Source organism: Cinclus cinclus, chromosome 37 (assembly GCF_963662255.1).
Source record: "Cinclus cinclus chromosome 37, bCinCin1.1, whole genome shotgun sequence".
Classification (NCBI taxonomy): domain Eukaryota; kingdom Metazoa; phylum Chordata; class Aves; order Passeriformes; family Cinclidae; genus Cinclus; species Cinclus cinclus.
This window is the reverse complement of record NC_085082.1, coordinates 164,649-180,483: the sequence shown is the minus strand read 5'-3', so window position 1 is coordinate 180,483 and position 15,835 is coordinate 164,649. Positions and strand designations below refer to the sequence as shown.

At 58.1% G+C, this 15,835-nt stretch overlaps 1 protein-coding gene across 1 annotated transcript in view; it reads left to right on the top strand.

Annotated features, from left to right (window-relative positions):
- LOC134056009 (uncharacterized) overlaps positions 1 to 15,835 on the top strand; it is a 262,164-nt gene that overhangs the window by 130,781 nt on the left and 115,548 nt on the right. The window contains exon 16 of the mRNA XM_062512488.1: positions 992 to 2,935. Within this exon, the coding sequence (XP_062368472.1) occupies positions 992 to 2,935 (1,944 nt within the window). The remainder of the gene's footprint in view (positions 1 to 991; positions 2,936 to 15,835) is intronic.

Here is a 15,835-nt window from a genome sequence, read left to right as displayed (position 1 = left end):
TGCCGGCAGAGGCAGCCTGGAGGAGCAGAGCCCTGTGTGCCCCAGGATCCCAAAGTGGGGAGCCCAGAGAGGGGGGAGCGCCGAGATTCGTGGGACCCTCAAGAGCCTGGAGAGGGGCAGGGGGGAGTCCATGAATCCCCTGCGCCCCAGACAGAGAATAAGGGGGAGAAGGGACCGTGGGACCCAAAAACCCCCAGCATCCCTAAATAGGGAGATGGAAGAGGGGAGAGCTTTGTGGATTCCTGGGACTCCCAGCAGCCTGGGGAGTGCAGGGACCGAGGAGATGGGGGACCCCCAATACAAGCGTGAGCCCCAGAGCTGGGACAGGGGGGAACCCCTGAACACCAGAGGAGAGGGACCATTCCCAGGAGCTGGTGGGAGGCATTTCCAGGCCTGAATGTTGGCTGTTTGGGAGGTTTTTATGGGCGCCAGTGCCCGGGGACTTCTAGAGATGGACTTGGGCAGGCAGAACCCGCAACACAACATGCTCATCCCTTGTTTTAGCCCAAAGCAGGATTTCCCATTCCCAAACCTTGGCCCGTTGGAGGAGGAGGAGGCTCTGAGGAAGAGGAAGCTGCCCCAGGATAACCAGGCAGGTGAGGAGGAATTCACTGCCCCTTTTAACCCTCTGTCCTGCTCCATCTCCCAGCCCAGCAGGGCCCCCAGCTGCAGGACAACCCCGCTGCCGGCGCCGTCGTGCCGGGGTCGCGCTGGGGGGTTCTCCTTCCCCTTCCCTCTGGCACGGAGGCAAATCCCATCCTCTCCTTGTCCTTCCTGCCCCAGACAAGGAGCTGAGGACAGAGACCATGGAGGACAAATCCCCGCGGCAGAACCTCGAGGAAGAGGTCGTTTGGAGCGGCTCCACGTCGCAGGAATCCAGCGGGGAGGAAGAGCCGCGGAGATCCCGCATGAGGAGGGGCTGCAAACGCAGATCACGGGGATCTGAGGAGGAAAGACCCAGCCTGGGCCGGGCAGGGGGTCGGAGATGGAGCCGGAGCTCGGACCTGGTGGTTCATGAGCAGCTTCATGATGGGGAGAAGCTCCACAAGTGTGAGGAGTGCGGGATGAGCTTCAGATGGAGGAGCAGACTTATCTGTCACCAGAGGATCCACACCGGGGAACGGCCCTACAAGTGTGGGGATTGTGGGAAGGGCTTCAGACGCCGTTCCGACCTGATCCGTCACCAAAGCATCCACACTGGGGAGAGGCCCTACAAATGTGGGGATTGTGGGAAGGACTTCAGGCAACGTTCCAGCCTAATCTGTCACCAAAGGATCCACACTGGGGAGAAGCCCTACGAGTGCTCAGAGTGTGGGATGAGGTTTCCCGTCAACTCCCAGCTCATGCAGCACTACCAGACACACACGGATGAGAGACCCTACGAGTGTCCTGACTGTGGGAAGGGCTTCAGGAAAAACTCCACACTCATGAGACACCGGCGCATCCACACTGGGGAGAGGGCCTGCATATGTGAGGATTGTGGGAAGGGCTTTAGGGAACGTTCCAAGCTGGTCCAGCACCAAAGGATCCACACTGGGGAGAGGCCCTACATATGTGGGGATTGTGGGAAGGGCTTCAGACGCCGTTGCAACCTGATCCGTCACCAAAGCATCCACACTGGGGAGAGGCCCTACAAATGTGGGGATTGTGGGAAGGACTTCAGGCAACGTTCCAGCCTAATCTGTCACCAAAGGATCCACACTGGGGAGAAGCCCTACGAGTGCTCAGAGTGTGGGATGAGGTTTCCCGTCAACTCCCAGCTCATGCAGCACTACCAGACACACACGGATGAGAGACCCTACGAGTGTCCTGACTGTGGGAAGGGCTTCAGGAAAAACTCCACACTCATGAGACACCGGCGCATCCACACTGGGGAGAGGCCCTACGAGTGTCTCGAGTGTGGGAAAGGCTTCAGCGACAGCTGCAGGCTGATGTACCACCGGAGGATCCACACTGGGGAGACGCCCTACAAGTGTGAGGAGTGTGGGAAGAGTTTCCGGCTGAGCAGCCAATTGATCCGCCACCAGAAGATCCACACTGGGGAGAGGCCCTACAAATGTGGGGATTGTGGGAAGGATTTCAGGCAACATAGCACCCTGATCCGTCACCAATTTATCCACACTGGGGAGATGCCCTACGAGTGCTCAGAGTGTGGGAAGAAGTTTCCCGTCAACTCCCAGCTCATGCAGCACTACCAGACACACACGGCTGAGAGGCCCTACAAGTGTCCTGACTGCGGGAAGGGCTTCAGGGATAACTCTAGGCTTGTTATTCACCGGCGCATCCACACCGGGGAGAAGCCCTATGAGTGTGAGGTGTGTGGGAAGAGCTTCAGCAACAGCTCCTCACTGATCCTCCACTGGAGGATCCACACTGGGGACCGGCCCTACAAGTGTGAGGAGTGTGGGAAGGACTTCAGGCAACGTTCCAACCTAATCCGTCACCAAAGGATCCACACTGGGGAGAGGCCCTACGAGTGCTCAGAGTGTGGGAAGAGGTTTTACTGCAGCTCCCAGCTCATGCAGCACTACCAGACACACACGGATGAGAGACCCTACGAGTGTCCTGACTGTGGGAAGGGCTTCAGGAAAAACTCCACACTCATGAGACACCGGCGCATCCACACTGGGAAAAGGCCCTACAAGTGTGAGGATTGTGGGAAGGACTTCAGGCAACGTTCCAACCTAATCCGTCACCAAAGTATCCACACTGGAGAGAAGCCCTACGAGTGCTCAGAGTGTGGGAAGAGGTTTTACTCCCGCTCCCTGCTCATGCAGCACTACCAGACACACACGGATGAGAGACCCTACGAGTGTCCTGATTGCGGGAAGGTCTTCAGGAAAAACTCCAACCTCATCATCCACCGGCGCATCCACACCGGGGAGAGGCCCTATGTGTGTACTGAATGTGGGAAAAGCTTCTCCTGCAGATCAGCGTTGACCATACACCAACGGAGGCACCAGTAAGGGAAGCCCTGTGAGGACCCACGTTGGGCAGAGCCTTGGTGACCCACATTCCCTGGAATCCATGCTGGGAAGACACTCGGCTGGTTATACTTTTGTTTTGGCCTCCCAATACTATCTGCTCCTGTGGCACCCTCCCCACATCTCTGTATCACGGTTCCATCTTAGTCATTTTCTGGGGAAGGAGGGGCAGGTGAAGACGGCAGAGGAGGGTACAGGAAGACAGGAGCAGGCGAAAGAGGCGTTGGTGGGAGAGGAGGGTATCCCTGAGCACCAGTAGGTGAGGGAGGAGGGTATCCTTTGGCAGGGGGTGTGTAAGTGGGTCAGGTGAAATTGGGCCAGGTGAGGTAGGGTCAGATTCCCTTGATCCCATGGGGGCTACCAGCAATTCACCATCCATATCATCGATCCGATATAAACTTTTCATCCAATGCCAGGTGTTCTATACAACGCTTCCCTTGGACACAACCCATGCAATTATTGTTTTCAGGTACTTTAACAATCATTAACCCACACTCAACCAGCCACTCTGGTGTTTCCTGCAAATAGAAAAATGAATCAACGTAGGGAACTTTGTCCAATCTGCCCTCCTGTTTACAAAAGATCGATAACTGTGAAATCACATCAGATGGCAAAGACAAGTTTTCCGGACACATTTTCCCATGCTGCAAGACATATTTCGGCCACCAAGTGTTATAATAATCAATCAACCTTATGTAACTCTTGCCCAAAATTACCTTCCTTCCAATGTGCTAATGAGCAGCCCAAAGGAGAAGTGTGTGGTGTGGGGGCACTGCCGCCCAAAATCCGTTTAATCTTCTCCGTGTTACAGCTACAATAAACCACTGATGCTGAACCTGCAACGCTTTCGCGATTGACTGACGGACGGCACCGCGGCAATACCAGGAATTCCTCAGCCCAACCACACGCGCCTTTCGCTGCGCCTAACTGGCAGGCAACCAGGCCAGAGTAAAAGCACCTTACCTTTCTCCAGGGGACGTTGTGAGCGGCGGGGGGTCCCGGTGCCGACGGGCTTCCCGAGAATCCCTCGGTGCCGGCTGGGGCGTGATCGGGTCGCGGGGTCCTCAGCAGCGCTCACAAGGTCCCATCTGGGTCGCCAAAATGTTAGCGTGGAAACGCATAATCACAGGATGATTATATGCAGGTGGTTTCATTGAAGAGCTTGGGGAGCCGGGGTATAAACCCAAATCTGACTCCAACGTGAATTTGAGATGGACGTGTTTTTATACCCTTTTCATTATATAGCTGTATATTAATTATTAAACCTGTATTGGTATCATATCTACGTTGATCTTATCCAAGTATCAATTCTTGCAGTTTTCATCAGGTCCCCCAAATATCGTTTCCCAAGATTTTTATTACAATTAAGCAATAATTACATTCAACTACCAAACAATCATTACATTTAACAATCGTATCATATGATGATTACGTAGGTGCAGATTCACCTGACCTAATTCATTCCAAAGGCCGAGTTCCCTTGCCCAGGCCTACCAGACCAACCTTTCTTCCCATCCCCTGAATCCTTGGTAATTCCCATGATTTTTGAAACATTTTAACCCTATGCTAACACAGGGAGTTTGGCAGGGCCCTACACAGGACAGGGCAGGACGGGAGGGACCCCTGGGTGGGGCAGAACCGCCTCGGTTCGCATCGTCCCGATGCAGCCATCCCGGTCCATACGGTCCCGGTCCATACGGTCCCAGTCCATGCCATCCCAGTTTGTGCAATCCCAGTCGGGATGGCCCTGATCCATCTGGTCCCAGTCTGTGCAATCCCAGTCCATGTGATCCAAACCTACGTGATCCCAGTTTGGATGGTCCTCCACGGCCCACACTCCCAGGGTCTGGAATTCCAGTTGCCAGCCAGGAAAAGATGTTCCTGCCCCTGAAGGCAAAGCTCTTAAGAAGGGGCCAAAAGCCAAGTGGAGCAGGATCTTACAGGGACATTTCACTGCCAGCCTTCATACCTTCAGCCATGGCTCTTGGAGCTCCAGCATTGGGAAGGAAATCAGGGCAGGGTCTTTGCTGGGAGCTGCCCTGGCTCAAGGGAGCCACTGGGAGAGAAACGGAGCAGGCAGAGACAGGCAGGAGAGAAAGGAGGACACAAACACAATCAGCTGAGAAGGCGCCACTGAAAACAGAACTGGAACTGACGGAGAGTGAACGGGACAGAAATCAGGAACCGCGAAAATTTTATTTGCTATCAAATACAAGCTGCCCAGCCAGTCCCACACAATCCCGATCCCACTGCTCGAAATTTGGATCCCACTCCTCCCAATCTCCTTCCAACCCCTTCTCCCCCTGGTGACTGTGGAATCCAGCAAGGTTCGTGTGGGACTGAGTTGTTTTGAGGCGGGAACAATCCACTTGGAGGTGGGATGGAGCCCTTCTGGGTTGAAGTTGAGGTGTGTTCATGGGAATTTGAGTGGTTTAGAGGGGACAGGCCCATCCCTCTTGGCTTTGGAGCACAAAGAGATGGAGGACAGACAAAAAATAAGGCCAAAACAAAAGGATAACCAGCCAGGTGCCTTCCCAAACTGCATCCCAGGGAATGTGGGTCACCAGGGCTCTGAAGATTGTGGGTCATCCAGTGGGGGATGGAGTTGGAGCAGCGCACGAAGCTCTTCCTGCGCTCAGGGCACTCACATGGCTTCTCTTACTGGTGCCTCCATTGGTGACTGACCAAGGTTGATCTGCAGGAGAAGCTCTTCCCACACTCGGGACACTCGTAGGGCCTCTCCCCGGTGTGGATGCGCCGGTGGGTGATGAGGGTGGAGTTCTCCCTGAAGCCCTTCCCGCAATCAGGACACTCGTAGGGTCTCTCATCCGTGTGTGTCTGGTAGTGCTGCATGAGCTGGGAGCTGCAGTAAAACCTCTTCCCACACTCTGAGCACTCGTAGGGCCTCTCCCCAGTGTGGATACTTCGGTGACGGATGAGGTTGGAACAGTGCCTGAAGTCCTTCCCACACTCCTGACACTTGTAGAGCCTTTCCCCCGTGTGGATGTTTTGGTGGCTGATCAATTGGCTGCGCAGCCGGAAACTCTTCCCACACTCCTGACACTTGTAGGGCCGTTCCCCAGTGTGGATCCTCCGGTGCTGCTTCAGCGTGCTCCTGTCACTGAAGCTCTTCCCACACACCCCACACTCATAGGGTTTCTCCCCCGTGTGGATGTGCCGGTGTTTCATGAGACTGGAGATTCTCCTGAAGGCCTTCCCGCAGTCAGGACACTCGTAGGGTATCTCATCAGTGTGTGACTGGTAATGCTGCATGAGATGGGAGCAGGAGTAAAACCTCTTCCCGCACTCTGAGCACTCATAGGGCCTGTCCCCAGTGTGGATACTTTGGTGACGGATCAGGCTGAAATGGCGCCTGAAGTCCTTCCCACACTCTGAGCACTCGTAGGGCCTCTCCCCAGTGTGGATACTTCGGTGACGGGTCAGGTTGGAACGTTGCCTGAAGTCCTTCCCACAATCCCCACATTTGTAGGGCCTCTCCCCAGTGTGGATACTTTGGTGTTGGACCAGATTGGAACGGCGCCTGAAGTCCATCCCACAATCCCCACACTTGTAGGGCCGTTCCCCGGTGTGGATCCTCTGGTGACAGGTAAGGCTGCTCCTCCATCTGAAGCTCATCCCGCACTCCAAGCACTTGTGGAGCTTCTCCCCATCATGAAGCTGCTCATGAACCACCAGGTCCGAGCTCCGGCTCCATCTCCGACCCCCTGCCCGGCCCAGGCTGGGTCTTTCCTCCTCAGATCCCCGTGATCTGCGTTTGCAGCCCCTCCTCGTGCGGGATCTCCGCGGCTCTTCCTCCCCGCTGGATTCCTGCGACGTGGAGCCGCTCCAAACGACCTCTTCCTCGAGGTTCTGCCGCGGGGATTTGTCCTCCATGGTCTCTGTCCTCAGCTCCTTGTCTGGGGGAGGAAGGACAAGGAGAGGATGGGATTTGCCTCCGTGCCAGAGGGAAGGGGAAGGAGAACCCCCCAGCGCGACCCCGGCACGACGGCGTCAGCAGTGGGGTTGTCCTGTAGCTGGGGACCCTGCTGGGCTGAGAGATGGAGCAGGACAGAGGGTTAAAAGGGGCAGTGAATTCCTCCTCACCTGCCTGGTTATCCTGGGGCATCGTCCTGTTCCTCAGAGCCTCCTCCTCCTCCATCGGGCCAAGGGTTGGGAATGGGAAATCCTGCTTTGGGCTAAAACAAGGGATGAGCATGTTGTGTTGCGGGTTCTGCCTGCCCAAGTCCATCTCTAGAAGTCCCCGGGCACTGGGGCCCATAAAAACCTCCCAAACAGCCAACATTCAGGCCTGGAAATGCCTCCCACCAGCTCCTGGGAATGGTCCCTCTCCTCTGGTGTTCAGGGGTTCCCCCCTGTCCCAGCTCTGGGGCTCACGCTTGTATTGGGGGTCCCCCATCTCCTCGGTCCCTGCACTCCCCAGGCTGCTGGGAGTCCCAGGAATCCACAAAGCTCTCCCCTCTTCCATCTCCCTATTTAGGGATGCTGGGGGTTTTTGGGTCCCACGGTCCCTTCTCCCCCTTATTCTCTGTCTGGGGCGCAGGGGATTCATGGACTCCCCCCTGCCCCTCTCCAGGCTCTTGAGGGTCCCACGAATCTCGGCCCTCCCCCCTCTCTGGGCTCCCCACTTTGGGATCCTGGGGCACACAGGGCTCTGCTCCTCCAGGCTGCCTCTGCCGGCAGCTGCCACCAGGACCCCCCAATGTCCCCCAAGGGGTATTTTCTGCTCAGCTTTGGAGTTCTGCATTCTCCAAACGAACCCACTCCCCCCAAAAAATAAATAAACAAACCATGCAGAGAGGCACTGGGACTATTCTAGGGGCAACTGGTATGCAACTGGGGGCAAGTGAGCCACGCTGAGGTAACTGGCAGTGCCTGGGAATGACTAGGAGATTGTTCAGGGCTACTGGGATATACTGGGAGTATCTGAGACCACAGGGGTGCTGACTGGGACCTAGCTAGGAGCAACTGGGAATGTGCTGGGGGAAAACTGGGAGCATGCTGGGGCAACCGGGGGCAAGTGTGAGCAACTGGGGCCCTGGAGGCAGAGACTGGCATCATACTGGAGTCGCACTGGGATCGTACTGGGAGTGACTGGAACTATGGTATGGGCAGCTGGGGGAGCTGGAAACGCACTGGAGCAAAGTGGGAGGAACTGGGAGCAACGGGGACCGTGCTGGGGGCAAATTGCATGAAATCAGGCCATGACTTGGGAGTGACTGGGCTCCTAGTGGGAGTGCCGAGGAAACTGGAACCACACGCGGGGAGCAAGCGGGCTCATACTGGGAGCAGCCGCTTCCGTCCCAAGGACCCCCGATCCCCTTTCCCGGCCATCCCGCCCCTCCAGCCCCAGCACCCCCCGCCGGGATCCCGGGAATCCCAGGGGTCCCCCCCTCTCGGGGTCCCCGCTCTGCCCTTCTGGGGCTCTCCTCTCTCCGGGCTCCCGCTCCAGGAAGCCGCGGCTCTCCCGGGGCTCCCCAAAACCGCTGTCCCCCGCCGATCCCGCCGGTCCCGCGCGGTCCCCACGTGGCCCCGGCAGAGCTCGCAGGGCCCGGCCCGGGAAGCCCAATCCCCACCGCGGGGGGACCCGCATCCACCCGCCCCCCGCCGGGGCCCTGCCGCCAGCCACCGGGACCCCCAAAAACACCTCCCGGGGACCCCCCGATCGATGTCCCCCCGAGGGGCACCTGCGGCTCCGGAGCCCAGAGAGATCCAAACATCCCCCCCAGGGAACCCCAAACCCAGGGACCCCCCCCCCCCCGGGATATTTGGGACGAGCTCCCCCTCCCCGGGCACCTGCGGGATGGGGGGCGATGGTCCCGGGGAGGCTGCGAGTTCAGGGAGCTCCGGAGCCGCGCGCTTGATTCGCTCCTTCTCTGCTCCTGCTTCCTGCTGCCGCTCCGCCTCTTCCTCCCTCCTCCTCCTCCTCCCCCTCCTCATTCCCAGTTCCGAAACCGAACTGGGAGGGGATGGGTCAAGGAAAGGGCGGGAACTGTGAGGGCAAAGGGGCCGGGTCAAGGAAAGGGCGGGAACTGTGAGGGGAAAGGGGCGGGGCCAAGGGGCCCTCTGGTTCTAAAAGGGCCTGGTTTGCCCTAAGATCTTCAGAAAAGGGCCTCAAATGCAGCCTAAATCCACCAGGGTTGGCAGAAAATCAGCCAAAGGCCCCTGAAATCCATACAAAGGGGTGTAAAATCACCCAAATGGGGCTCATGTTCTCCAAAAGTGAGCAGCAGTCCAGCCTAAATCCGCCCAGTTGATCCTAGAATCACCAAAATGGGACGAAAATCTGAGGGACCGTAGACCGCGAGCGGCACCAGAACCGGCAGCAGCACCAAGAATGAGACCGAAATCAGAATGGAGCCCGAGACCAAGAGTGGGAACAGAACCGACACCAGAACTGAGACCATCAACGCTCCAGAAGCGGAACTAGGCCTGGGACTGAGAAGGAGACCGAGAGCGAAACCGGCCCCAGAGCTGGCCCTGGGACCAAGACTGAGACCAACACCGACACTAGAACCTGCACCGGGAGTGCTCCAGCACTGTCCTGGGACCGACACTGGCACCGGCACTGGCAGGACTCCAGGGCTGACACTGGGAGCGGCGCCGGAACCAGCACCAAGACTGGCACCGGCGCCAGAACCGAGACTGAGATTGGCCCTGGGAGAACTCTGGGACCATCACCGGTACTGCTACCAGCACTGGGATTGGGTCCGCTCCAAAACCAAGAGCGACATTTGAGACCGAGACTGGCACCGCTATAGGACCCAGGCTGAGACCAACACTGTGGAAGCTGACACAGAGAGAGCTGTGGATTTAATCAGCATTTGCAGTTTGATAACCAAGATGCTTTGACAAGAACAACCAGAGACCCCAGACCCCACAAATGCCCTACAGAGACCCCAGACCCCCCCAAATCCCCCATAGAGACCCCAGACCTCCCCAAATCACCTACAGACACCCCAGACCCCCAAAATCCCATAGAGACCCCAGATCCCTAAATCCCCCATAGAGACCCCAGACCTCCCCAAATCCACCATAGAGACCCCAGACCCCCCAAGATCCACTTTAGAGTCCCCAGACCCACAAAATCCCCCATAGAGACCCCAGACCACCCCAAATCACATACAGACACCCCAGACCCCCAAAATCCCATAGAGACCCCAGATTCCTAAATCCCCCATAGAGACCCCAGACCCCACAGGTCCCCTACAGAGACCCCAGATCCCCAAAAATTCCCCATAGAGACCCCAGACCCCCAAATTCCCCATAGAGACCCCAGACCTCCTAAATCCCCCATAGAGACCCCAGACGCCCCAAAATCCCCCATAGAGACCCCAGACCCCTCAAAATACCCCATAGAGACCCCAGACCCCCCAAATCCCCTACACAGACCCCAGACCCCCCAAAATCCCCCATGGAGACCCCAGACCCCCAAAACCCCCATAGAGACCCCAGACCCCCAAAATCCCCCATAGAGACCCCAGACCCCACAAGTCCCCTACAGAGACCCCAGATCCCCAAAAATTCCCCATAGAGACCCCAGACCCCCAAATCCCCCATAGAGACCCCAGACCCCCCCAAATCCCCACAGAAACCGCAGACCCCCCCAAATCCCCCATAGAGACCCCAGACCCCCCAAATCCCCCATAGAGACCCCAGACTCCCCCCAAAATCCACTTTAGAGACCCCAGACCCCCCAAATCCCCCACAGAGACCCCAGACCCCACAAAATCCCATGAACAGACCGCAGACCCCCCCAAATCCCCTATTAATCCCCCACACTTCCCCAAATCCCCTACAGAGACCCCAGACCCCCAAATCCCCCATAGAGACCCCAGACCCCCCAAAATCCCCCATAGAGACCCCAGACCCCCCAAGATCCACTTTAGAGTCCCCAGACCCTCAAAATCCCCCAAAGAGACCCCAGACCCCCCCAAATCACCCACAGACACCCCAGACCCCCAAAATCCCATAGAGACCCCAGATCCCTAAATCCCCCATAGAGACCCCAGACCCCCCCAAATCTCCCATAGAGACCCCAGACCCCCCAAAATCCCCTACAGACCCCCCAGACCCACACAAAAATCCACTTTAGAGACGCCAGACCCCCCTAAATCCCCCATAGAGACCCCAGACCCCCCCCAAATCACCTACAGACACCCCAGACCCCCAAAATCCCATAGAGACCCCAGATCCCCAAAATACCCCATACAGACCCCAGACCCCCCAAAATCCCCTACAGAGCCCCCAGACCCCCCAAATCCCCCAGAGACACCCCCAGACCTCCCCAAACCCCTACAGAGACGCAAGACCCCACAAATCCCCTAAAGATCCCCCATAGACCCCCGGAACCCCCAAATTCCCTATAGCCCCCCCACAAATCTCAAATACACATCTCCGGAAATCCCCTACAGACCCCCCCCAAATCCCCTACAGACACCCCTAGAAATTCCCTAATCCCCTAACGAACTCCCCAAATTCCCTATAGAGAGCCCTCTATAGACACACCCCAGAAAACGAAACCTCCCAAATCCCTACAAACCCCCCAAACCCCTACAAATCCCCTATAAATCCCCTAAAGATGCCCAAGCCCCACCGTAGGTCTCGGACATGCTGCAACCGGCCCGGGAGACCGGGACAAAAGATGGCGGCGCCCGCTGAGGAAACTTCCGGCGTCCTGAGCATGCGCAGGGGAAAGCGCCAATAGATGGGCGGGACATGGATGGGAAAAAGGGAAAAAGCCAATGAAAAGTCCGGATGAAGGAAATGGGCGGGGCCCGGGAAAAGGCGGGAATTCTGAGGCGAAAGGGGCGGGGCCAAAGGGAACTGCGCTCCTAAAAGGGCCTGGTTTGGTTTAAAATCAGCAGAAAAGGGCATCAAGGGCATCCAGAATCCACCAGGGTTGACATAAAATCACCCGAAAGATACGCAGGACGATAGAGACTGGGATGGTGCAAAATGGGATCACATGGACTGGGATTGCACAGACTGGGACCAGATGGATCAGGGCCATCCCGACTGGGATTGCACAAACTGGGATGGCATGGACTGGGACCGTATGGACCGGGATGGCTGCATCGGGACGATGCGAACCGAGGCGGTTCTGCCCCACCCAGGGGTCCCTCCCAGTCCTGCCCTGTCCCGTGCGGGGGCTCTGACAAAACTCCCTGGAGTGAACGAGGAGGTCCCAGAGCGCTCCCGGTGCCGGTCTCTGTCCTGGAGCAGTCCTGGAGCAATCCTGGTGCTGACTCTGGTCCCGGTCTGATTCTCAGTCCCTGAGCGGTGCTGGTGTCGGTCTCATTCTTGGTCCTACAGCGCTGCCAGTCTCCATGCAAGTGCCGGCTCTGGTTTCCATCTCAGTCTCAGTTATAGTTTGGGTCTTGGTCTTGGTCTCGATCTCGGCCACAGCCTTGCAGTGGTTCCGGTCCCAGTGCTGGTTCCGCTGCACTCTTGGTCCCGGAGTGCTCCCAGTGCCAATCTCAGTCTCAGTCCTGGTCTCAGATCTGTGCCAGTCTCGGTTCTGGTGCCGGTACCAGTCTCTGTGCTGGCACAATCCCGCTCTCAGTCTCAGTCCCAGAGTTCTCCCTGTGCCGGTGCTGGTCCCGGTCCCAGAGCAGTCCTGGAGCGCTCCCGGTGCCGCTCCCAGTGTCCGTGTTTATCGAAGGTTGAGAGAGAGACAGGGACGACTGACTCGTGATCAGAATCCCGATTTACTCTCAGCTACATTTGCTTACACACCCTTTTTGGGAAGGCGGTAATTTTTTACTACATTCATTGGGTTAAACATCACTCAGACAAACTTTACATTTCTACTTATTTAGTTCAATCTTCTTTCCTGTCGCAGTCTCAATCCAATCTTTTTGTAATCTTCAAAGCTCTGGTTGTTCTTGCCAAGGCATCTTGGTTATCAAACTGCAAATGCTGATTAAATCCACAGCTCTCTCTGTGTCAGCTTCCACAGTGTTGGTCTCAGCCTGGGTCCTATAGCGGTGCCAGTCTCGGTCTCAATGTCGCTCTTGGTTTTGGAGCGGACCCAATCCCAGTGCTGGTAGCAGTACCGGTGCTGGTCCCAGAGTTCTCCCAGGGCCAATCTCAGTCTCGGTTCTGGCGCCGGTGCCAGTCTTGGTGCTGGTTCCGGTGCCGCTCCCAGTGTCAGCCCTGGAGTCCTGCCAGTGCCGGTGCCAGTGTCGGTCCCAGGACAGTGCTGGAGCACTCCCGGTGCAGGTTCTAGTGTCGGTGTTGGTCTCAGTCTTGGTCCCAGGGCCAGCTCTGGGGCCGGTTTCGCTCTCGGTCTCCTTCTCAGTCCCAGGCCTAGTTCCGCTTCTGGAGCGTTGATGGTCTCAGTTCTGGTGTCGGTTCTGTTCCCACTCTTGGTCTCGGTCTCCATTCTGATGTCGGTCTCATTCTTGGTGCTGCTGCCGGTTCTGGTGCCGCTCGCGGTCTACGGTCCCACAGATTTTCGTCCGATTTTGGTGATTCTAGGATCAACCGGGCAGATTTAGGCTGGACTGCTGCTCACTTTTGGAGAACATGAGCCCCATTTGGGTGATTTTACACCGCTTTGTATGGATTTCAGGGGCCTTTGGCTGATTTTCTGCCAACCCTGGTGGATTTAGGCTGCATTTGAGGCCCTTTTCTGAAGACCTTAGGGCAAACCAGGCCCTTTTAGAACCAGAGGGCCCCTTGGCCCCGCCCCTTTCCCCTCACAGTTCCCGCCCTTTCCTTGACCCCGCCCCTTTCCCCTCACAGTTCCCGCCCTTTCCTTGATCCCGCCCCTTTGCCCTCACAGTTCCCGCCCTTTCCTTGACCCCGCCCCTTTGCCCTCACAGTTCCCGCCCTTGCCTTGACCCCGCCCCTTTGCCCTCACGGTTCCCGCCCTTTCCTTGACCCATCCCCTCCCAGTTCGGTTTCGGAACTGGGAATGAGGAGGGGGAGGAGGAGGAGGAGGGAGGAAGAGGCGGAGCGGCAGCAGGAAGCAGGAGCAGAGAAGGAGCGAATCAAGCGCGCGGCTCCGGAGCTCCCTGAACTCGCAGCCCCCCCGGGACCATCGCCCCCCATCCCGCAGGTGCCCGGGGAGGGGGAGCTCGTCCCAAATATCCCGGGGGGGGGTCCCTGGGTTTGGGGTTCCCTGGGGGGGATGTTTGGATCTCTCTGGGCTCCGGAGCCGCAGGTGCCCCTCGGGGGGACATCGATCGGGGGGTCCCCGGGAGGTGTTTTTGGGGGTCCCGGTGGCTGGCGGCAGGGCCCCGGCGGGGGGCGGGGGGATGCGGGTCCCCCCGCGGTGGGGATTGGGCTTCCCGGGCCGGGCCCTGCGAGCTCTGCCGGGGCCACGTGGGGACCGCGCGGGACCGGCGGGATCGGCGGGGGACAGCGGTTTTGGGGAGCCCCGGGAGAGCCGCGGCTTCCTGGAGCGGGAGCCCGGAGAGAGGAGAGCCCCAGAAGGGCAGAGCGGGGACCCCGAGAGGGGGGGACCCCTGGGATTCCCGGGATCCCGGCGGGGGGTGCTGGGGCTGGAGGGGCGGGATGGCCGGGAAAGGGGATCGGGGGTCCTTGGGACGGAAGCGGCTGCTCCCAGTATGAGCCCGCTTGCTCCCCGCGTGTGGTTCCAGTTTCCTCGGCACTCCCACTAGGAGCCCAGTCACTCCCAAGTCATGGCCTGATTTCATGCAATTTGCCCCCAGCACGGTCCCCGTTGCTCCCAGTTCCTCCCACTTTGCTCCAGTGCGTTTCCAGCTCCCCCAGCTGCCCATACCATAGTTCCAGTCACTCCCAGTACGATCCCAGTGCGACTCCAGTATGATGCCAGTCTCTGCCTCCAGGGCCCCAGTCGCTCACACTTGCCCCCGGTTGCCCCAGCATGCTCCCAGTTTTCCCCCAGCACATTCCCAGTTGCTCCTAGCTAGGTCCCAGTCAGCACCCCTGTGGTCTCAGATACTCCCAGTATATCCCAGTAGCCCTGAACAATCTCCTAGTCATTCCCAGGCACTGCCAGTTACCTCAGCGTGGCTCACTTGCCCCCAGTTGCATCCCAGTTGCCCCTAGAATAGTCCCAGTGCCTCTCTGCATGGTTTATTTATTTTTTGGGGGGAGTGGGTTCGTTTGGAGAATGCAGAACTCCAAAGCTGAGCCGAAAATGCCCCTTGGGGGACATTGGGGGGTCCTGGTGGCAGCTGCCGGCAGAGGCAGCCTGGAGGAGCAGAGCCCTGTGTGCCCCAGGATCCCAAAGTGGGGAGCCCAGAGAGGGGGGAGGGCCGAGATTCGTGGGACCCTCAAGAGCCTGGAGAGGGGCAGGGGGGAGTCCATGAATCCCCTGCGCCCCAGACAGAGAATAAGGGGGAGAAGGGACCGTGGGACCCAAAAACCCCCAGCATCCCTAAATAGGGAGATGGAAGAGGGGAGAGCTTTGTGGATTCCTGGGACTCCCAGCAGCCTGGGGAGTGCAGGGACCGAGGAGATGGGGGACCCCCAATACAAGCGTGAGCCCCAGAGCTGGGACAGGGGGGAACCCCTGAACACCAGAGGAGAGGGACCATTCCCAGGAGCTGGTGGGAGGCATTTCCAGGCCTGAATGTTGGCTGTTTGGGAGGTTTTTATGGGCCCCAGTGCCCGGGGACTTCTAGAGATGGACTTGGGCAGGCAGAACCTGCAACACAACATGCTCATCCCTTGTTTTAGCCCAAAGCAGGATTTCCCATTCCCAACCCTTGGCCCGTTGGAGGAGGAGGAGGCTCTGAGGAAGAGGAAGCTGCCCCAGGATAACCAGGCAGGTGAGGAGGAATTCACTGCCCCTTTTAACCCTCTGTCCTGCTCCATCTCCCAGCCCAGCAGGGCCC